The sequence below is a fragment of the Podarcis pityusensis genome (assembly GCF_964106645.2).
Source record: "Podarcis pityusensis genome assembly, chromosome: 1".
Taxonomy (NCBI): Eukaryota; Metazoa; Chordata; class Lepidosauria; order Squamata; family Lacertidae; genus Podarcis; species Podarcis pityusensis.
In genome coordinates this window covers 77,719,226-77,742,194 of record NC_138028.1, presented here as the reverse complement: position 1 = coordinate 77,742,194, position 22,969 = coordinate 77,719,226, and the positions used below count along the sequence as shown (strand labels likewise).

At 43.5% G+C, this 22,969-nt stretch overlaps 1 protein-coding gene across 2 annotated transcripts in view; it reads left to right on the top strand.

Moving 5' to 3' along the window:
- PNPLA2 (patatin like domain 2, triacylglycerol lipase) overlaps positions 1–22,969 on the top strand; it is a 40,680-nt gene continuing 17,711 nt past the window's right edge. The window contains exon 1 of one of the 2 annotated variants that reach the window (XM_081011541.1): positions 1–388. In XM_081011541.1, coding sequence (XP_080867667.1) covers positions 202–388 — 187 coding nt within the window. In that variant the 5' untranslated portion in view covers positions 1–201. The remainder of the gene's footprint in view (positions 389–22,969) is intronic. The other variant, XM_081011540.1, reaches the window with a different exon arrangement.

The following is a 22,969-nucleotide window of genomic DNA, read 5'->3' as shown; positions in this document are numbered from 1 at the left end:
GCAGCGCGGCGACCACCGGAGAAACCCCTTCACGCCAGGCGCTGAGAAGGAGCCAGGCAGGGCGACCCACAGAAGCTGCCCGGCAGTGCCCAGCCCCGCGCCGGGAGAGCTCGCTCCGTGTCCCTCTTCCTCCGTGGTTGCCCCCCTGCCTCGCCCCGCATCCGTGAGGGCGTGCGAGGAAGAGGAGGTGGTTGTGAGGCGATGTACCCGCTGGGCTCCACCTGGAATATCTCCTTCGCGGGCTGCGGGTTCTTGGGGGTGTACCACATCGGGGTCGCCAGCTGCCTCCAAGAGCACGCGCCTTTCTTGGTGGCGAATGCCAAGAACATTTATGGCGCCTCGGCCGGAGCCCTGACGGCCACAGCCCTGGTCACTGGAGCCTGCCTAGGTAAGGAGCCTGCCTGTGTCATCCGGTGCCTTTGCGTTCCTCTTGTACGCGGTGGGTGGGACGCAAAAACAGACTACTGGGAGAAGGGCGCCTTCCTGTCAGTCCTGCCGCTTTCCCTTTCCTTCTGAAGGAAGAATCCAGATGACAACACGCGCCCCCCCCCGAAACTAATGGGTGGGTGTGCTTTTTTCAGCGGTGACACACGCAGAGACGGGGCGGGGGGGGGGGACACACACATACCGCTTATTTGACCCGCAGAACGGATGACTCTCGCCTTTTCTGGTTCACGTGAACGTGCCTCATGCTGAGTCAGACCTTAGTACTGCATGCAAAACATACGCTCTTTTTCTGAACCATGCCTTTTTCTCTTCCTTGTTATGTGTCATTTGGGTGTGGGTAGGTACAGGCTTGGATTCTGTTTAAAAGGTTTGCATACTTCTGTCCTCCTGTGGAGATCTCAGGGTTGTTTACAAAAACAATATAAAACTGAAATAATGTGTTTTATGTGTTGACTGTTTTTATTTTAAAATGTAATAAAATAAAACACTGCAAAAAAAAATACCGTAATTGTCTTTACCTTGTACCTAAAAGACAGCAATGTTGGCTCTGGTAAGGCCTCTGGGGAGGGAATTCCACGAAGGAGGCACTACCTCTGAGAAGGGTATTGCTCCCTGGTTTTCACCTGCCTTACTTTACTTGGATGGTGTGGGGCCCTGGAAAGATGATCTCGAGGCACAGAGAAGTTGATATAGGAGCAGGTGTTTCTTCAGGTACCTGAGCCCTAATTTATGCAGTGGTTCAAAATGAACTTGAAGCCATGGAAGTTATTTCAATGCTGGGAAGTTAAGTTTCTACCAGGCAGACCGAGGCAATAGCTTAGTACCTGTTTCTGAATGAACCAAAGCTTCTGAATTGTCTTCAAAGCAGCATGTACAATGCAACACAGTACTCAACCCCTGTGTGTGTGTGTATACAGGGTGAGTCCTTTAAAAGAGGCCCCATGGATACGGAGTACACATGTTCCACGGAGCCTCTTTTAAAAGACTCACCCTGTGTATATATATTGTTATGAATCTGTGGGTGTAAGACACCCTACCTTCTTGGAACCAATTGTTGTTGGCATCTGTCTGTCTTGAAAGACAATGGAGTACGCATTTGGGGGTGAAGTCAGACGGGCTACCTTCTCAGGCAGATGTCCCACCTGCCCCACACTTCCCTCTACAGCAGGGGTCAGCAACCTAAGGTCCATGGGCCGGAAGCAGCCCGCGGAGGTCATTTGACCAGCCTGCGAGCTGCCCTCGAACCGAGCTGCCCGCTTGCACAATGTGCTAAACCGGCACGGGGACTTGCTTCCACGGCGCCTAAAATCACATCTGCACAGATGCAGATGCCGAATATCAGCAAAAACATATTCTCATAGTAGTATCTCAAAAGCATTTTGCCCTTCCCTAAATATTCATTCATAGTCTTTGGGCTTCATGGATTCAGACCTATGCTTTCTACCATATCTTATAAGTGGTGTTGTTTTGTTAATCTTGATTTATTATTTGCTTATCTCTCCGGGAACCTGGAACACAATAAAGCTGCATGTCCTCTAAATTAGATCATCTGTTTGTTTTCAAGCCCTCTGTATGCACACTATCTGAAAGGGAGTGTGGTGTGCATTAGGGGTCACTAACTGTCCTTTAAAAGGATAGTTAGTATTTTTTTCCCCTTCAAAATTGTCTCTCGTGGAATTCTCATAAAGGTTTCTAATAAACTGATTTTTTAAAAAAAGGTTTCTAAGGCTGCAATTCTGTACTGTGACTTAATTCTGAGTAAATATACTTAGAACTGGGCAGCAAGAATCCTCCTTGAAACATGAGCTTAGTCTTTGCTGGACTGAAGGAAACAAGATGTGAGTTGCCACCTGCCAGCTATGGACTAGGTGACTCCAAGGTCCATTCCAACCCTAAAATTGTGATTATTTCCTTCTCAGTTGCAGGGATTTTGTGCCCTTAAGACCCCAACAGATAGAAATCCAGCAGATAAAACAGAGCTTTTGTTTGTTGGGAAAACCTTTCATTTCTAATTTTTTATTTGACCTGCAGCAACTGAAGGCCCAAAGGCTATGCCAGGGAAACAAGGCAGGGGGTGGGTCAGTCCATTTGCTGGCTCTGCATGCAGCCCTGAGTAATGCATGCACCAGTACTGTACTTTTGTTGGGGCTTATTTCTCTGGTATGACAGGATATTCTCATTATTCCGCATGTACGGGCAACACACAGCTTTGTCGCAGAGCACTTGCTTTGCAAATAGAGGTTTCCTGATTCAGTCTCTGCTCTGGCATTGCCTGTTAAACAGGGGACTTGAATAGCTGGTGATAAGGAAATACCCTTTTTTGCCTTAGACTTCAAAGAACTACTGTACTGCTTATCGTAGTAGCCAATGCTGAACTAGTTAGACCAGTGGTCTTGCTTGTTATATAAGGTAGCTTTCTGTATTCCCAAACTGAGACCTGGTGCTAAGCAAGCACAGGGCTGAGCTTTCGCCAGTGGCATCGCAAGGGGTGTGTGTTCCCCAGGTGCCATGTCTGGGGGTGGTGACAAGAAGGCACCCCACTGGGTACTTGCACCGCCGCAGCCGCATGTGGAGGATCCTCTGTTCACAGCTGCAGCCGCAAGCAGAGGATCCCACCACCGTCCATATGTCGTTCGAGTGGTGCTAGTAGCAAACCGCTATGTACAACGCATGCGCGGTGTTACTTGCATGCACTCTATGTAGCGACACCACGCATGTGTCATATGTAGCGGCGCAGCATGTGCGCAGCCGGCGGTTTGCCCCGCCCCAGGTTAGCCTTCGTTTGCCCCTGGCTTTCGCCAAGACTAATTCCTAACTATAGAATAGCTAGGAAGTTCCCTGGTTTCAGCTTTCCCCATTGCATAGTTACAGAACATTGCTTCTGATGACTGTCTTTTAGGCCATTCCTGCTAGTGGGTAGGGGTCTATTTGGGAAGAAGTAGGAAAGCATAATACGTGTTCAGTGCAAGTGGCAATGAAATGACATAACTTTTCATACATCATGTGAATGTTTACCATGAGTGCACACTTGCCCAATGAGCAGCAACCAATCCCGGCTCTTGAATGAGTCTTTCCTACATGTTTTACACATACAGTACTGTACATGCAAATTTGCTGCTCACATCCATCTTTTCCTTTCGCTGTCCATTCACCAATATAAATACATATATGCTTTAAAACAGGGGTGGCTTATGGCCACATTAATTGTGTCACTTTATCATCAGTAAGAACAGTGTTCAAGTGGCCACTTATTTTAATCTTGCTCGTAATCTTACTGGTAAGCAAAAGTAGGCAAACCACTCTGTCATGGAGATTGTACCTTGTGCTGTAATTGCTGGTGATAATGAACATACTTTTGTACTTCGTTTTGTGATTAGTCATTTGAAAGATTCCCTTTCAATTTCATTGGTAATTTAATCAGCTTTGGTGAACAAGAACAGTGTAGAGAAAGTTTTCAACCATTTTTTAGAATGCTTAAAAAAAAGATGTGTTTGCTGCCATGGGCGCTTCCAGGAAGAAGGGCAGGATGCAAATTGTATTCTTACAGCTTTTGCCATTCTGGAGCCCTCCAGATGTTCTGAACTAGAACTTCCATCACTGCAGAGCACAGAGTTGTCCAAAATGCCTGGAGAGCACCTGGATGGTGCAGGCTGTTTTACACACAAGTGCACACTGGTAATCTAATCTTCATTTACTCATTGCCCACCTACACTAGGTGCCATATATGTACATTCATCCCCTGGATTCTGGATCAAACACTTCTTTAAAAAGCAAATGGCAGCTGAAATAGTCCAATGAGATATAAAGTGTAGATATGAACTTTGTAGAGGTAGAAACAACAGGAACCCAGGCTTGTTTTGTTAATTAAAAATACCTTTACAAAGTGAGTGATACTAATGAGCATATAGAAACTTCCAGGTGTAAACTTAATAAGATGCACCCCATGGAGTAACCAGACTTACTGGTTATGGGATATATAGTCTTGAAATGCATTTAAAGTGACATTACATGCCTCTGAGCTCCAGCTGAACTGGAGTCACGCCCAATGAGAAAACTCAGTATGTATGCATGTTGTGTATGCATTTGTTTTAATTGTGGCTCAGGAAAGGAAATCCATAATTAAGATTGCACAAATTTCTGTTAAAACAGATACAAACAAATTTAAAGCCTCTGCTGTTCACTTTGTATTGCTATGTGTTATTTATTCAGTAAGGTGTACTATATCCCTGAATACAAAGTGGATGGGAGATAAAGCCCTGGATGTTGCTTTCAAAATCTACAAGTTCATAATTACGGTAGGTTCCTGCCAGCTCCTTCCCAAAAATTTATCTTGCAGATTCCATACTGGCTGCATTATATGGACACTTTTCATTGTCACTCTTTTATGGAAGAAGAACAAACTTGCATTTGTCCTTAGAAAGCTGTTTTTCTTTTTAGGGAGGTGAATGAGAGGGGGTAGAGAGGATGTGTTCACACTCCTGTTTTCTGTGCATTCCCAGTTCTGGGTTTTTGATCCAGAACAACACATTAACTCAATATGTATCCTGTATTTTGTTATGAAATATTCCCATTTGATGCATTGTTTCTCAAACCAGCTTCACACTGATTAGAGTCCTTAAGCCCACTGGCGGAAGAAAAGGAGTGTGGGAGGAGCACACCGCCCCTGGCAGCACGATCCCAGTGGGGTGCCATTGCGGCTGCCCCCCCCCCCCCGTGCTGGGCACCACGCCCCTGCAGGTGGCGTGCCCCGCCCCCAGGATGTGCACCACGCCCCTGCGGGCAGTGAAGGCTTCCAGTGCTGCTTGTGAGCATGTGCCCTGACCGTAAGAAATTGTTGATCTGTTAAAGAGCAGTTAATTGGTTTTCTGCCATTGAGTTTTCACATTGGGAGTGACTTTTTAACATGTACACACGCTACTCACAACTAGGCAAAGTTTCTCTAGGTCTGCAGATTTCTCTAGTTCTAAGGCTATAATTACCTGATAAGAGAAGAAGGGAAAGGCTAATGAAGGCTAAGGACTGTCTGGATTTAGCAGGTGCCTTCTGTGCCAGCTTTTGAACGCCTGCTGCAAACTTTTCTATCCTGTCAAGCCTATGCAGGGAATTAAGAGTACATCCCTCACAATGGTCTATTGATGTTTGCTTTTAATTTCTTTTTGCTTTTAACTTGTTATGATGTTACTGTTTGGTTTTATGTTTTTATATTGCTGTAAACCACTGTGATATCTTTTTATGATACAGTGGTATGTAAATATTTTTTATAAATAAATGAAATGTTCTGTCATGCCCATGGTGAATAGTAATCTAGTAAAATTTGCATGCATATACATTTACAACTACGGCACCATTTCTGGAGCCTTTTTTTGTTTTGGGGTCAGGGGATTGGTCAAGCCCATGGAGGGTTAGTCACATTTTGATCCGACCCACTGGATGAAAGCCCTGTGGGAATATTGTAAAATTAATGAATGTTAGAATGATGACGGATTGAAGTTAAGCGGTTTCTAGCAGTAATGGTTAAAAGAATGGAAAAATTGGTTTTTAATAGGTAAAAATTTAATGTTATAATATATTAAGATTAAAGATCAGGATTAAAAAGGAGGGGAAAAATTGCTGGACTAACAAACTGAATTGGAATACAAAAGAGGGAGGTATGAGGAGGTCCGGGAAACAAGTAAACGTAAAAGAAGTGATGAAAAGACGGAATTGTTTTTAACTGTTTTTTCTTTTTTCTTTTTGTATTTTGTATTGTGTATTTTTCTTTTTATTGTTAATTTTTTATTATTATTATTATTAATGTGATCCTTTTCTTGTGAAACTTTAATAAATATCATTTAAAAAAGAAAGAAAGAAAGCCCTGTGGGGTAGCATGTTAGTTTGAGGAAAGGAAAGGAAAGAGAAGAGAGGAAGTGGACAGAGTGGCTGGTGGAGTTTGTGGGAAGAAAGAGAATGACTATGAAGGCAGAAGGGGAAATGAATAGTTAGACTGAGGGGGAGGAACAGTAGAAGATTACATATAGAGATGGCCTATCAATAGGAAATGATGTTGGTAATTGCGAGCTGATTATGCCAAACCGCCTCCATGCACACCACAATTTCGTGTCTGGCTGTGCCCTTGCATCATCTTTTTGTGGTTCATGGGCCTAAGTAATCTATCTCCAGCCTAGAGTGCTGTACATCTGCCTCACCAGATGCCTACGTCTTCTCTCAATGGAAGTGTACTTCACCCAGTTGGGATGTTGAACACATGGCTTCAGAATCATATACCCCAAAGTAATGTGTGTATGAGCCAACCCTCAAAATCATATACTCCTACTCTTAAAAAAAAGTAGCATCCCTAGAACTTGACTCCATAGTTTTAGGGAATGATATCTTTGTTACCAACAAGTTATTTCCAATCTGTCATGTTGAGTTACCTTTGAGAGCAAAACGTCTGTCTCACAAGATCTAGCATAGCCTCAGTCTTCGGTTCAATTTCTCCCCACCCCCCCTTTTTTCTGTGTGTGTGTTAGGGTCACTTTATATTAGTCCAAGTGCAGGAGCCAAAACAGGCATGGCAAAGGATATAACTTCTATTTTAAACATTTTTTAAAAAGCAATTGCTGGTGGCTCACAGTTCGGCAGGAAATAGTAGCTCTGAGTCAAGTAGTTTAGTGTCTAACCCTTTCCTTCCACGTTATTATTAGAATTTTAAATGCAGGCACATTCACACAATGAAGTTGTTCTTAGAACCACCTGGGAAATAATGTAGGCATCATTTGGGAATCTCTTTTTCCCATCCAACAAAGTTGATCTTGGTTACAGGAGGGGAGTGTCATGGTCAATGCAGAAATAGCATGGGAAGAGGGTTAAACACCCCTTGCGCCTCTGCCAATCAAAACTGGAGCTTTAAATCTGTCGTGGCTTTTTGTCTATCATATTATTGTTGGCTTGGAACTAGAAGACTTGTACACACCCGTGTTGACAGCTGCCAAAGTCCTCTGTGCTCTTGCTGGGAAGCTGGCAACACATTTGCAAAAGTACCAGTGATACACTGATGAGTCAGAAGAATCCCTGTTGTGATGGATCATATGTACCAGTATAGCTCAAGTATCTCCAAAGAAAATGCAAGTAACTGTGTTAGCTACTGCCAGAAAATGGTAATCAACAAGAAGTTATTTGAGGGAATCTTACTAGCCTTCTGAAGCATCACTAATCTTTGGCACAATCAGCAAAACCATTAAAGCATGCGAGGACATTCTCAGTAGTGAGGATTCATGCACACACATCCTCTACACTCTGCAGTCAAGAATTGCATATTTTGTGTGATAAAGATGTTTGACATTCCAGAGAGGTTTGCTTAGGATGATATAAGAAGGGTTTTATGAGTGTCTTCCTTAAGACCTTTGGTTCCAGCCTTGATCCAGGACTCAGTGTTGGCTACTCTGTGATCAGGTCTATGTCATCGGGTGATAAAGAAGCAAGTTTCCATGTGACTACAGGGAAAAGAATATGGCTTGACAGGAGACCCTCCTGTAAAGGTGGTGTTAGACATGCTTTTTGCTCTGGTCTTCTGAGGCTACTCAGTAACTGTTCCCTTCGTAAGAGGATATTATTGGCACCTTTGAGCCCTCAAAGACATGCGGTGCAGTCCTAAGTGTGTTTATTTAGAAGTAACTCCAGTTGGGTTCACTAAGGTCTGTTCCCTAGCATGAGTGCAAGGGACTCAATCCTTAATTAAGGGTCTGTGTTTGTATAGAATGTAACCTCTAATGTGCTCTGTTGTATATGAGCAGACCATATAGTTCAACCTTGTATAAGATCAGTGTTTCATTTGCAAGCAATGTTTGTTAACTCTGCTTGAGTTTTAGAAATAGTGACAAATGGAGATGAGAGAGCAATAAACTTGTAGTAAAGTACTAAGACAAGGATGGGCAACCTGTCACCCTCCAGATGTTGCTCTACTACCAATTCCCATCACCTCTCACCATTGGCTATGCTGATACGACTCCAACAGTGTCTTGATATTGCTCATCTGTGCACTAAGATATCAAGGAGTCCTATGCTTTTGCACTGTGAGCACTGTTCTCATGTATTTGTGGCTAGGGAGGAATCTTCCCTAGGTTATATTCTGATGGTTATTAAATGTCTAATTTTATTTTTTGTTATCTCCTGTAGCATATAATAATTTGTTCCTTGGGGCATCTTCATGTGTTTGTGTAGTGGTTCTAGGGGTTGCTCGTGCGTAAGCCGGTGCAAACACCTGGCTGGGTTGCCTGAGTGAACCTTTTCTGTCCGGACAGCCACTCACCCTTGGCTGTCTCAATCGCTGGCAGAATCCGTCTGTGGGCGTTTCTTAAACTTCTTTCAGCAAAGAAGCTCTTTGACGCCTAGTCTCCTCCTACTCTCTCTGCACGAAAGCCTTCTGCGCAAGGAGGGCGTAGGCAGCGGAGGATCCCTACTCTCACCGCTGGTCCCCAGCAAGGAGTCATGGGACCGCCTCGCCGCTTCCCCCATCTGCCCCCCTTCTCCACTGGTGCTACGGTGATTCTCTTCCCCAGAAGATGGGCTGCCTCTCCCAATCCCGGGACGCTCTCTGGAATGCCTCTGGATCTTGCTCTCTCCCTCCGGCACTGATGGCAGTTCCCTGACAGTTTGTCCCTAGACCTGTTCATTACTCTGCAGGAAGCATTGACATGGTGAATATTAATTTAGATATAAATGAATACAGCATATATATTGTCTTTTCAACAAAAATGGTCACCAAGCTGTTTTTCTAGCAAGGTAAAACCAACATAATAGTACCAACTAATAGCAGCATTCAAAGGTAAAACATAATGAACCAAAAAATCATTAGCACCCTATAAATCCTGTCTGAAAAGTATTCCTCTTATTAACTTTATGTGGATTGCCTTTTGTAAGCATTTGCTATTCTGTGCAGATAGCATGCATTCCTGGGTTGTAGGCGTTGTCTGTTCTTGTCACAAGTTTTCCCTCATACTCATGCCTGAGTGAAGTGCTGTTTACAGTACATAATGTTAGGAACGGCTGTGCTTCATGTTCTGGTAGTCAGATAAAGGAGATGGTCACGTGATTTCAGAAATCAGCAACTGGCACAGGTCAGCTGTTAATCTCCTTTCAGAGCCCTTAGGGGGTTAAGCGTATATCAGGTGCAAGCTGGCTACTAGTAAATTGGTTGTTCAACCATTGTTGTTGTTTAACCATTATGTAACTACCTTGAGTCGGACTAAATCTCAGACCTCTCTCTTTAAGAATGTGATGGTAACTCCTTTTTTATGAGTGGGTGATCAGGTGACAACAGCATAACTTGGGGGCATTAAGGAGCCATCCTATTGAATTCTAACCTACTTCATTAGTAGATCTTACAACTTACATTTCATAGGATCATAAAGTTAGAAGGGACCCTCAAGAGTCATCTAGTCTCCCTACAATACAGGAATCTTAACTAAAACATCCATAACAGATGGCCATCCAATCTTGGCTAAAAAACCTCCAGGGAAGGAGAATCCACAACCTCCCGTGGAAGCCTGTTTCACTGTTGAACAGCTATTACTCTCAGATAGTTTTTCCTGATGTTTGGAAACTCTTTTCTTGTAACTTGAAGCAAGGAGCATGATTGCTAGATGATGAGCCTTCTCGTTATCTCCAGGTAACTCTTCCAATGCTTCAGAAGGCTCTAGATGTTTGAAGCCTCTTAGGAGTTTTGTGATGGTGGGGCACATCATTTGTCACTTTCTAAAGAGCCACCTTTAGTCCTGTCAATTTGTCACTAGAGTATAAAGAGCAAGAGAGAAGAATGAAATTCAGCCCCAGTTGTGCACCTATCCAGGCTGCCTTTGTTACTTGTGTTACTCAGTATGGACGTAACTTGCTTCAGGAAATGGGAGGCATTGTATAGTATAGGCTTTCTTGCTTCCGAGATTTGGATTCTGTGATAAGGCGTCAGTACTGGAACTTTGCTAAATGAGTTTTCTTAATTGAGTTTTAATTCCTCCTCCAATCTCTTACCACACTGTGAGCTGTTAAGGACCAGATGCTCTGAACCCTTTATAAGGGCCAGTTGGGTGGAAGCATCAGCTTGTATAGAACACAACTGCCAGAACTGTGGTTCACTGGGGTTAATTGTTGCTCTAGTTTTGTTATGTCTACACTGGTTACCAGTTTTGTTTCTGGGCTCAATTCAAACTGTTCTTGTTGCCACCGTTAGAATAGAAAACCTCCTTTTAAAAAATGTAATTGAATTTAGTGTCCACGGCTGTATTTTGTGCTTCCACATGATTGCAGTATGCAAGCAGCCATAATCTCTGGCCATTGTTTAGTTAGAGGAGCCTACATTAATGAGACTCCCTTGCAAATTCTTGTTTGTGTACAATGCAAACCTGAATTGTGCAACTGCTCCCCCAGAAACAGACTTGTGGAAAGATGAAGGAATCCATGGGTAATCTGCTGATGAGAAAACTCCACTTCTACCACCAGATATTGCAGCACCAAGACTCCCTTGAGGATGGAGTATGCCAATGGCTTAACCAAGTGTATGTGGAAAACTTTAGTCTTTGAACCACACATCACTGTGCCTTGCTTGTGAATTATATTGCCCTTGGGGGGCAGTCCATTGGAATAAATTCATTATGACTTAACTGTTGGCAGCTTGCCGTGAGTAACCCAACACCAATGGGGCAAAGTTAAATTGTAAACCATAAGCCTTAGTACGTAAGCACTAGATGGAAGGGCAAAGAGGACAGGGTTTTGGGGGGAGAGAAAGCCCAGTATATGAAGCAACCTAGCAGAGTGAATCCTTGGGGCTTTCATGAGAGGGGATTTTGAAAGGGCGCAGAGGGCCTCCCTAGTGCTGGATCTAGCCTCTGAGGCCTGAATTTGCAATGCAGATTTTCTCCTCTCTTATCTGGTTATCTCCTAATGCAGTGATGGCCAAACTTGGCCCTCCAGCTGTTTTGGGACTACAATTCCCAACATCCCCAACCACTGGTCCTATTTGCTAGGAATGATGGGAGTTGTAGTCCCAAAACTGCTGGAGGGCCAAGTTTGGCCATCACTGTCCTAATGACTAGAAGACTCCTGCCTGACCCTATATTACTATGTTCTCTGGAAGTTCTAGGCCAGCCAGATTTTAAAAATAAAACAAAAACAAAACAACCCTTCAACACCATAAAAAGGAACATTGCAAACATGCTAAGGAGTTGTTGGGTGATAAAATAGCAAAACTTGCGTATCCTCACAACAGTGCTGTGAGGCAGGGTTAGCTCAGAAAGGGAGTGAGTCTCCCATTCAGTGAGTGAGCTTTGCAGTTCATCAGGGATCTGAGCTCTGGCATTTGCACTTTACATTAACACTTGCAATATTTTGTAGTTAGTCTTGGTGAAGACTTGACGTTTTCATCCCCAAAAAAGCTTTTGATTTGAGTTTTAATGTTTTAATGTTATATTTTAATCTTGTTTTTAAGTTGTATTTCAGTCAATTTGTTTTATATCGGGTGTTAGCCGCCCTGAGCCCGGTCTTGGCTGGGGAGGGCAGGGTATAAATAAAATATTATTATTATTATTATTATTATTATTATTATTATTATTATTAGTGGTTAGAGTGTTGGACCAGGACCTGGAAGACCAGGGTTCAAATCCCCCCTCAGCCGTGGGCAGTCATTCACTCTCAGTCTAACCTACCTCACAGGGTTGCTGTGAGAATATAATGGGGAGGAGAAGAACTACGTAGACCACTTTGAGCTCCTTGGATGAAAGATGGAATAGAAATGAATGGGGAGATTAAGTAAATAAATAAGCAAGCAAGCAAGCAAATAAACAATGCACAACACACTTGGAGTTAGGATTCATTCAAACCCTGCTAAGCTGGACTTGCCAGGACATTGAAAAGCAGCCTGAAGCTATTGGGCAGGGTGAGGCACCGCATAAGAGAAGAGATGCTTAAGCTCCACTGGCCCTTCTATTCACATCTTATGATAATTATACTCTTTCCTGCTTCACAAGTGAAAACTGGAGGCTCATGAGAAACCAATGAGTCTCCCCAGCCCCATCACATCTAGTTGGGCACTTGCACTCCTTAAAGGCCTCTGTCGAAGAGGAAAGGGAGAGAGTGTTATAGGAAAGCAAATGTATGGTAGCACAGATACTCTCTGCTCTCTCCTATGGTCTCACTGGCCGTACAGAATAAATATGGTGAAGATGGTTAATTCTGCATTTCAGCAGAAGCAGTCTAGTTTTCTCTGGTCTGAGTGATTAGGAAAGCTTTGGTAACAAAGGTGGAGTCTTGTCTGCTAACTTCACTGGGGGTGGGATGGAGGGGGATGACCTCTGTTCTTGCAGCAATAAGCACTCAAGAAGTGGTGTGGAGGAGTGCAAGTAACAGCATGGTGTTTTTCAGTATAGCTTCACAGCCCACACGTCTGATAAAATGGCTTTGTATCTAAAAGCCACCCTGCCTTGGTAAACCGTTATGGAAACAAACTGCAGTTTGCGCATTGGTAGAGGTAAACTGTTATTGGCCAACACATCTTTGCAAAGTATTGATATCACCCAGTGCCAGAATTAGGGCAGTGTGGGCTGTCTCCCCTCACAGGGTACCGACTCGAGGAGGCGCAAAATTGAGAAGATCCATAATTGAGAAGATCCATTTGGGAGCACCAAATTTTGACCTCACACAGGGCACCATACTACAAAAGTTTACCGAGTCTGCCCCTGAATCACCACTTTACTTATATCCTGCCTTTCTCCCGAGGAGCTCAAAGCACCATACACAGACACCCACCCACACTGTGCTTCTCCTTATCAGGTGCCTTAGACACACAGAGAGAGAGAGCGAACGCGCATGTGATTGGACCAAGACCGCTCAATGGGAATTTGAATGTGGGTCTTCCAAGTTCTAGTCAGCCACTCTTAACCACTAGACTAGACCACACTGTCTCTCTTGAGCACTACTGTACACATACAGCCTTTCCCCAGCCCCTCTGTCTTGTTGTTTTTCCTCTAGTCTGCTGAACTAGGGAGTAGGCAGCAGTGGAATGAGGTGAGGCGAGATGAGGTGAGGCTCCAGCTGGATGCAAGGCAAGGCAAGGCAAGGCAAGGCTAAGGCTGTGCTGTAGATACACAGTTCCTTCAGCAACAAACAGACTGAGCCCTATATAGTGGCAGGAGCTGCATTTGTTAGCTCCATTTACACTGGACGGTGCATTCTTTTGTTAAAGAGGTCCAACCTGCCCCATTAGTCTCCTACTGTAGGGGAACCTCTGGTGGGAAATAGGTTAAATAATTGTGGCTGCTAGGAGGTGTCAAACCAGCAGAACTCATAGTTTGCACAATATCACTCAGAACAGTACCATTTCTATTCTGGATGACTCAACTCTGGCTGGCCTTACTTGTTAACTGTAAATTGCAAAACTGTGCATCCTGAAAATTCTGGTCGCTTGAAACACTGTTTACAGCCACCCACTGCCCTTTTGCAAAAGAAAGTGTTCAGATGCTTATCTTCTCACACCTTGTTAGTGGTGCTTTATACTTTACTTTCATTCATGCAATGCAACATGTTAAGTACACAACATACACACCCTTACAAGGAAGATCTCTGTTATTTTTGAAAGTCTGTGACTAAACATGAATACGTACATAATTATAAGTATATAATCATATGAAATTAGGATCTTTTTGCATTTCAGACTTATGCATCAGTGGATGAGGATTTTTCTTGGAAGAGGGGAGGATTTTCACCTTGATTTTGACGTAAAGCTGAATTATTTAGTGTTGTTGTAAATTGTGGTAATTGATCGCTATGGGTTATCATTGCAATTTGGGAATTTATTGTGCTTTATAAATACAGTGGTACCTCGGGTTAAGAACTTAATTCGTTCTGGAGGTCCGTTCTTAACCTGAAACTGTTCTTAACCTGAGGTATCACTTTAGCTAATGGGGCCTCCCGCTGCTGCTGCGCTGCCACGTGATTTCTGTTCTCATCCTGAAGCAAAGTTCTTAAACTGAGGTACTATTTCTGGATTAACAGAGTCTGTAACCTGAAGCTCCTGTAACCTGAAGCGTCTATAACTCGAGGTACCACTGTACAGCATTAGTGGTAGTGATTGAATTGAGTAAATGAAGCTTCTTGTCCCTCTCCCCATTAACAGTACTTTTTCTGGAAAATGCTCATCTCAGTCCTAGTCAGAATTTGAAACAAGGCTTACAAAATGGAAATAATATGCTCTGGAATCTGTTAGGTTCTATAACCAATATTCATCCCCAAATGAATTTACTGCTGCACAGTTATTGAAACCATTTCATTTTCTTAAATGAAAGTGCTGCTAAAGGTAGGGTTCAGAGTGGGGATATCTTGCCATCATGATGTTTTTCATCTTGCATTATTGCGTAAAGCCAAAATGCTGTACTGCTTGTGCAGAATGTACGTATGTGAGCTTGCTGAGATTTCTGTATAAAAAAGACGGTCTATCTACTCATTCTCCAGAATCATTTATATATTGTAGTAAAGTAATGCTACCGACAATGAAGGCTGAGCTTATAATTATAGTTTATAATTAAGGAGACTGATGAATAAGGCTAGCTTTAATTGCTCCAAACCCAATAAGCCACAGAACAAAAGGATTCTGATGCCAGTCTGTGCTAAGCTTATCCAGGATGGAAATAGGCCCATCTAGAGAGCTATGTTTTCATGATGCAGCTTGATAAAATTTGAATTAATTTGAAACCGTCTGTTCCCCACTTTTATGGGGAGCCGTTCTTACTGTCCTTGCTTGGTTGAAAGTCACTTTGTGCAAATGATAAGTTCTCACAGGAACTGGAAGCATAGCCATGGCTCTTGGCCAGGCTTTCTAAGAACTCTCTTTTGCAGAATTATTTGTTTGTGTGGCGCCGTTTCTCAAATATTTGTGCAAGATGACCTTTTAAAAAAAAAATTAACGTGGCAGCTTGTAGTGTAGGAAGGATGGCTCGTGTGCTCTCCTCGTAGAGAATGGCCTTTAGCATAGGGCTGCTGTTGTACAGGGAAATCTCCTTGTCTTTTTTGCACTGCATCCCAAACAAAGAGGAGTATGAAGAAGTTGCATAGCTGGCCCCATCTTCCCCACCACCCCTCACCCCACCTCAGAAACTCGTAGGCCTGGGAGTGCAGAAGGCCACTCAAACATCAGAACAAATTGTTCTAGTGTACACCATTTCTCAACACTTCTGAGGAAACAAGCCCCATAAAGAGGCAGTAGTCACGTGAGTGTCTTAATGCCTGCAAAGAAGCTTTGTCTCCCATGCAAGGTTATAAACTTCTGTTCTTTTCCAATGATTTATCACTTTATTGGGGTTTTGTTTTTTGCTGCTGTTTTTCGGATTGAGGCAAGGCCTTCTAGGGTGGTGCAGTCTATTGACAACAACATTGCCAGCTGCCAACTTAAGAGATAATATCTGTCCTTGCTTTGTTTGTGGGGTTGTTGTTTTTTTGAAAAAACAGACTGGAGCAGCAAAGGAAGATGCACACTCTCCTTCTGTTCTCCTCCACTAGTGCCTTTGCCTACCTTTCTTCCCACTTTGCCACAGCAAGTGGGGCTCTCTGGCTCCGCAGCAAGAAGGGTGAGCAGAAGAGCAGTGGAGGAGCAAGGCAGGAAGGGCACCTGCTGCAGCATCTTCCGAGGCTTCCAGGCTTTTAGAGGGCTGGTAGGCAGCCTTAGTTAACAGAGAAGGCAACAACTCAACAGCCAGGGAAGGGCTGTCGCTCAGAGGTAGGGCATCTGCTTTGCAGAAGGTCCCAGGTTCAATCCCTGACATCCCCAGGTGAAGCTGGGGAAGACCTTTTGCCTGAAACCCTCTGTTCCTATGTGTGCAGAAAGCATTTCAGAATGGTCTAGAAGGCTAAACCGACTCATTGAGTTCTTTTCCCGAAACAAGCATCTTAAAAAGATACTGTGACTCACTTAGTAGATTGTAATTGGTGGGCATCATTATGATAGTCCCCCTTTCCACAGATTTTTTTTTAGTTACAGAGGAACCTCTGTGCTTATTCCGTGGGTGATCCTTAAAAAAAAGAAGAGTCACTATAAACTTGCACCAGTTGTTGCTGTGGTCGTCTGACAGTTTTTTGACAGATGTGCAAAAATTTGCCTCCCTTTGGATTCTAAGCTTACATTGTGAGAGATAGTTTCATGACTGCCGTATGCAGATGGAGAAGGAACAAAGCGAGCAGAAGTTGTTTATTGGGAAACCACAAAGTGTGTTTTCCTCTGCTGTTCATCTCATCCGCACCCTCCACTGACTGGAGATATACATGGTTGCTTCTTGTTAAGTAGAATATAGTTGAAAACTGCTTCATTGCTGCTCTAAGGCAGCCTCTTCTGGTGCCTTTGTTAAACTTCCCCAAACTTAGCAAATAAAATGAGGCAGGCATGGGATACTGCTGGACACTGGGACTGCTGAATTGGGAAAATTGAAACTTTGACAGGAAAGAAGCTCCTTCCCCAATTTCTGCTATGAGGAATCTATGATATGGTTGCTGACTGGAGAGTTGCTATCTTGGGTCTGCCCACTGAATACCTCTACCTTTAGTAAGTACCCCCAGCCTCAACTGCAGGTAACTTAGTTGGCTTCCTGTCATTTGCAATACATTTGTGTGTGTGTGTGTGTGTGTGTGTGTGTGAAGTACTGACTGGTGTTGCTGCCTTTCTTTTCTTCAGGGATGAAAAACAAATTGGCAAAAAGCAAAGCCTGCTGGAACAGATATGGAATGTGTGAAAACAGGAAGGGTGTGATGTAAAGCAGAATGCCAAGTGGCAGAGAGAGAAAGAGCAACCAGTGTGTCATGGTAGCCTTGTAGGGAAATCCAGGCAGCTGTCATGATCCTGGCTGGAATAAGATGATTTGCAACTGGGAAGAGACAGAAGGATGCTTTGGAATCAGTGTTTGATAAATCTGTGCAGATCCTACACTGTTGGGAAGCAGCTCTTTTAATGAGGTTGATGCCCAGATGTATAGAGTAGGGTGACCTTGATAGATAAGGCCTATAGCATCTGTTCCAAAGAGCTCTTGAAGAAAACAAGTTCCACAGCCCTGGCTACTCCCATCACAATGTTACAATGGGGGTGGGGGATTGCATGTGCCTCATAGTTAGAAACAGTCTAGCCTGATTGCAGAGTGGCTGTTTCTGTCTGAAATGGTCCATCTCCCATCCCATCTCCTATATCATGTTGGGTCTCTTTGAGATGGTCTGCTTTTAAAATGTAGCTGGCATACCTTGGAGGTGGAAAGCTGACTAAATGATAGCCCTTGCAACAGTGGCAGACCTTGAGGGCTCCCATTTCTTCAGCTCCCTATGCAACACCAAAATTTGGCACCCCACCCCATCGAGCCTCTCCCTTTCCATTCTACCTCATAGTCGTGGTGCCCCTGAGGCTCTGCACCCATTGTGACAAGACCAGTTGTGCTTCCCTAAATCCGCCTCTGCTTGCAATTGTGCAATATCAGTCTCAGTATCTGAAACCACATGTTTTGAAAGGACAAACATTTGTTCTTTGCAGCTCCCCACCTCCAGAATCCCTCTGCCTGTTCCCCTTTCCTCATGCAACAGAGACAGCACCAACTTTCTCAATCAAGGTTTGCATTCTTCAGTCTTAAATTCAAAGTGTCTCCTTGCAGGTCACGCAAATCATATCCTTGGGCCCTTTCTGATGCCCTTGTGAGACCATTTTGATGCCTTGGAATTTATTTAGTTATCCCTTCCTCTGTAATCGTGGCTGTGCTCTCCCCCCCCCCCCCCCCGTACAAGTGGGTGTGTATTTTGGCCAGTATAGCTTTACTTTCCTCTTGGAATGCTTTTTAAGCCTCACATGTTAAAATGCCCTTTGTGTTGGTCTGTAATGGAATACCTAATGAAACTGGAATGTTCCTGGCTTTAGCTAGTGCCCTTTGCTCTGAGATGGATCCTCCCCAAGAAGAACCGGGGCTTCCAGAATGACAGTAGCTTTGCCATCTCTTGCTTGCAGATAAATCTTATTTGCCACTAATTTGAATTGCTTTGCTTTTGTGAGTTGAATATTTTTGCAGGTCAAATTGACCCTTCCTGGGAAGAGAGCTGGTGGTGCTTCTAATTATTTTGTGTCTCTCTGTTGCTGTGGTGTGGGACCTCTGGCCTTCTAGATGTGGCTGAATTACAAGTCCTATCAACCCTGGGCACTAGCTATGCTTGCTGGGAACTCTAGTTCAGCAACATCTGGAGGATCAAAGGTTCCCTGCCTTGGTTCTGTTGGTTTAAGTATTGGGAGATTATGAGAAGGTACAGGGTTTCCCGAAATTAGAGCTTCTGGGCACCAGCAGGGAGGGCTTATGGAGATGGAGGAGGAAGAGGGGAGAAGAGTCTGGTGGGAACCAGGGCAGCTTGTATGTGGTTGTCATGTAGCAGCACCCCAAACAAACATGGCTATAAGCCCCACACAATTTGAGGTTAGGTTGCCTGGAATAGGGCCTCCATCTGTACAGCCTTGCTTAATTCCTCTGTGGGAAGCTTATTATGCAGTGACACAAGGGGCAAGCCATCTCTGGGTTGGTGCCCCAGCTTTGGAATCCCTCTGAGATGTGACTGGAGCTTACACCACTTGAGTTTCCTGCAGTGATGTTGGGTTTTCTGGATTTCTTTTTCAAGAATCAAAATACAATTAGGGTAATTTCAACTGGGAAATTTTCTGATGCCCTAAAGCAGGCACCCCCAAACTCGGCCCTCCAGATGTTTTGGGGCTACAATTCGCATCACCCCTGAGCACTGGTCCTGTTAGCTAGGGATGATGGGAGTTGTAGTCCCAAAACATCTGGAGGGCCGAGTTTGGGGGTGCCTGCCCTAGAGAGTGGTCTAATTTAGCATATTTGTTTTTATTGTACTTAGTAAAGAAAGGTAACAAGCTTGCTTAATACTGTATTTGTATTTGGCATCTGTTCATTGTGAACTTAAGAATTTATGAAATGGAAAGTTCCCATAGAAAAATAAAGCCCCACTTCGTTAGTTTCCAGTGCCAGGTGAAAGCCTTTCTATTCACTCAGGACTTTGGTGGATATTAGTGTCAGGCTTGATGTGGGTTTTTTTTCTCTTTTTATGCTTGTAATTAACTGCCTTGTTTTCTAAGGCACTGTAGTATAATGCAAATTTGTATTTTATTTGTAACCCTCTCTGGAGCTGCATTGCAATGGAGCATATTATAAACAATATTGAGATGGTTGACCAAAATATTGGAAGTTGTATTCAGCTAGGTTTTACTTAAAGAAGATCCACTGAAATTAATAAACATGATTAAGTTGGGTCCATTAATTTAAGTAGATCTGCTCCAGTAAAGCCTAGCTGAATAGCACTCTGGGTGAGGGATGAAGAGAGATTGGGCATACACACAAATTGAGACCACCCATCTTTTATATCCTCTACCAGCCTTATGCTAGGAACTGGAGATAATATCTTAAGGATGTTTATTACTGTGATTCCTCAATAGGAGTCACCTTCCCTCTCCTTCAGCACTCTAGTGTGAGTTCTCTAATTCCCATTAATAATCCTCTCTAGCATTGCCAAAGCTCAGCTTGCTGGTGGCCTTCTTCTGTTAAAGTGTGTGAGTGTGTATACATAGCATTTCAAAAGGTTATAGCACATGCTCAACTATCATCACTGCTGTCATCTACTTTGGAGTCTATCCAAATAAATCCACTCTCCTTTGGCAGTGCATCCAAGCTGAATCTCTCTTCTAGGAAGTCTGAAGTTCACTCTATCCATGTCCTCCTTAAAGGTTATTTGGCACTTTCAAAGTACACAGCTATGTTCTTGCTTTTAAATAAGTAAAGGACACATTTTATGCATAAGAACTGTACTGATATGTTTGGTAAGGACCCCCTTCCAGAGGACTTAAAGGTCAGCTGAAGAGGAGCTATTCCTTTTGCTTCTGGCTTTCCCTAATTTTAGGGAAGGCTTGCCTCTCTCCCCCTGCAACCCAGTGCTTAAGAGTGCAAAGTGTACGTGTGCCTGGGGAGTTAATTACAGTCCCAGCCTCAGTGATGCCTTGCCATGTCAGTTCCAAAAGTTGCCCATGACCCTAGTGGCCATTAAATGCTGACTTTTTTGGGAGGGGTAGTAGAATGGAATATTCTGGAACCTGCACCCATAAACAGAAGCACTGCACACTGTTAACATTTTGTTGCAGGTGCTACTCGCTTTGCATATTTGCTGGCAGCATTATGAAAAGCAGAGCACAATCTGCTGGTTTTTATGTGCTCTCGCTAAAAACCTAAGAAAGGATATTGGGGTTGTCAGCACCAAAAACTGTGATTGTGAAAACAGTTGACATTTTCTGACTACATCTCTAATCTGCAATATCAGCACTCCTACACTGCAGTTCCTTGCTATTGTTTTGTTGTCGGTTATCTTTGTGGTTCTTATTTTGTTTGTAATTGTGCAGCTGTACTTACCTTAATTATATATTTGTTAAGCTGCCCTGGGGCTATTTGGTGAAAAACAGGCTAGAAGTACAACTAATCTAAACATTAAAATAAATACGGTATATATATTAAAACCAGGATATTTTTTTTAGTGTATATTGCAAGGGCTTGCTTGTTCCCTAAAATCGGTCTCCTCCAGGAGGGATGCCAAGAGCACCTCTCTATTGCAGGAATCCAAGGAGGAGCAGGCTATGGCTGCTAGTCATGGTGGCTGATGTACCTCCAGGGTCAGGGGCAATTTGGGGCTTTTTAGCTTAGAAAAATAATGGGTCAGACAGGATATGATAGAGATATATAAAATGATGCATGGTGTGTAGAAGATAGACAGAAGTTTTTATTCCTTTCCAATAATACTGGAAGCCATGGCAATCCATCAAAGCCAAATGGTGGGAGATACAGAACTGACAAAAGAAAGAACTACCGTACTTCATACAGTGCAGATAAACTAAGGAAATTGCTAGCACAAGATATGAGGGTGGCAGATAGGTGAAGACAAGTCCTAACAAGTCAGTCTACGTTCATTGTGAGTTCTGGCAATTCGAATCTGACAGCTTTTAGTCTCTCTGCCCACTGTCTCTCCCCTACCCCCTTTGCCTTTTGCAAGTTTTTCTGGCTGGCATGCCCTAGAGAGGAAGTGGGGAAATGGGAGTCTTTGTTTTTCTACTAAGTCAGCCTCTGACCCACTGCAGATCGCTGGGACAGTTAAGAATGAAGCAGCTGAGCTTTTGTTCCCACAACTGTGGACTGTTTTGGAGCGACGTGATAGAGCAGTGGAAGCGTCTCAATAGGGAAAGAATTGCTGGGTTGTTGTTGTTTTGCCCAGTTCACTCCTGTCCAACAGAACTCTGAAGACTGAATCAAAGCCTGTGTTGCTGCCAAGCTTAAGAAGTTCTCTTTGGGGAAATCAGTCTTCCTTTGTGGGGGTTTGTGTATCAAAGTTGGTGGCAGTATCTCATACAGTACTTCAGACCAGTTCGCTCTGACTCATGGAAGGATGCATTTAATCACTAATACCATGTATTTATTACAGTGACTCACAAACTGATCAAATTATTATAGCAAAACATTTTGGCTTCCACTTCCTCAGCCGCTCCAATGTGAGTCAAAGAGTGCTGTAGCCAGGTTGTCAGTTACAGAATGTGGAGGTCTGAATATCCCAAAGTGTTGCATTTGCTGTAGCTAAGTGATGCTGCAGTATCCTTTGATTGACATCAGAGCAGTAGAGGAATGTGGAAGTCAAAGCACTTGAAATTCAATTTATTGTGTGTGTGTGTGTGTGTGTGTGTGTGTGTACTGGGGGAGTGTCTTTTAGGCCTGGTAGTATGAAGAATTATTGTGGACCAACACCCACTTAACGATCTTAGAATCTTTGCTCAGTGCAGGATCTGCAATGCAGGATACAACTTCAGCATCCCTGACTGATCGTTATAGCTACTGGTCATGATAACTGAGTTATGGGATAACTCAGTATCAGAAGCCGTATGCCCTGGATACCAGTCACTGGGGGAACACAAGTGTAGAGTGTGGTGTTGCACACATGTCTTGCATGTGGGTTTCCCATTGGCCACTGTGAGAGTGGGATGCTAGACTGGAATAGTCTGGTTTAATCCAATAGTGCTCTTTTAAAAATCCACAATGGAGGCTTATTTCGACACTTAACTTTCATCTGCCAGTAAGGGATCATAGAAGTTTTATTATTTTTACACCTGGAATGCTGAGCTCCCCGAGATGCACTGGGCCAGCCCAGATGTTCTGAAATATTCCATGTGAGCACGCCACTGCATAGCAGATGTAACAAATTATTCTCCAGTTAATGTTTATGATTTTCTGGTCGTAATTTGCATCAATTTAAATGTTCCTTGACTAATATTTTGAGGTAGTGAATATGGTGCAGTAGGGTTTTGTGGTGCAAGAACAGATATGCCAGACTGCTGCTGATTTCATGATGAGACCATGTTTCAAGTACTAAGACATAGTTAAGCTACATAATCCCTGATGGCTGCTTTATTAGATGGTATCCTATTGATGTGCAGTATCCAAGTTTGAAAACC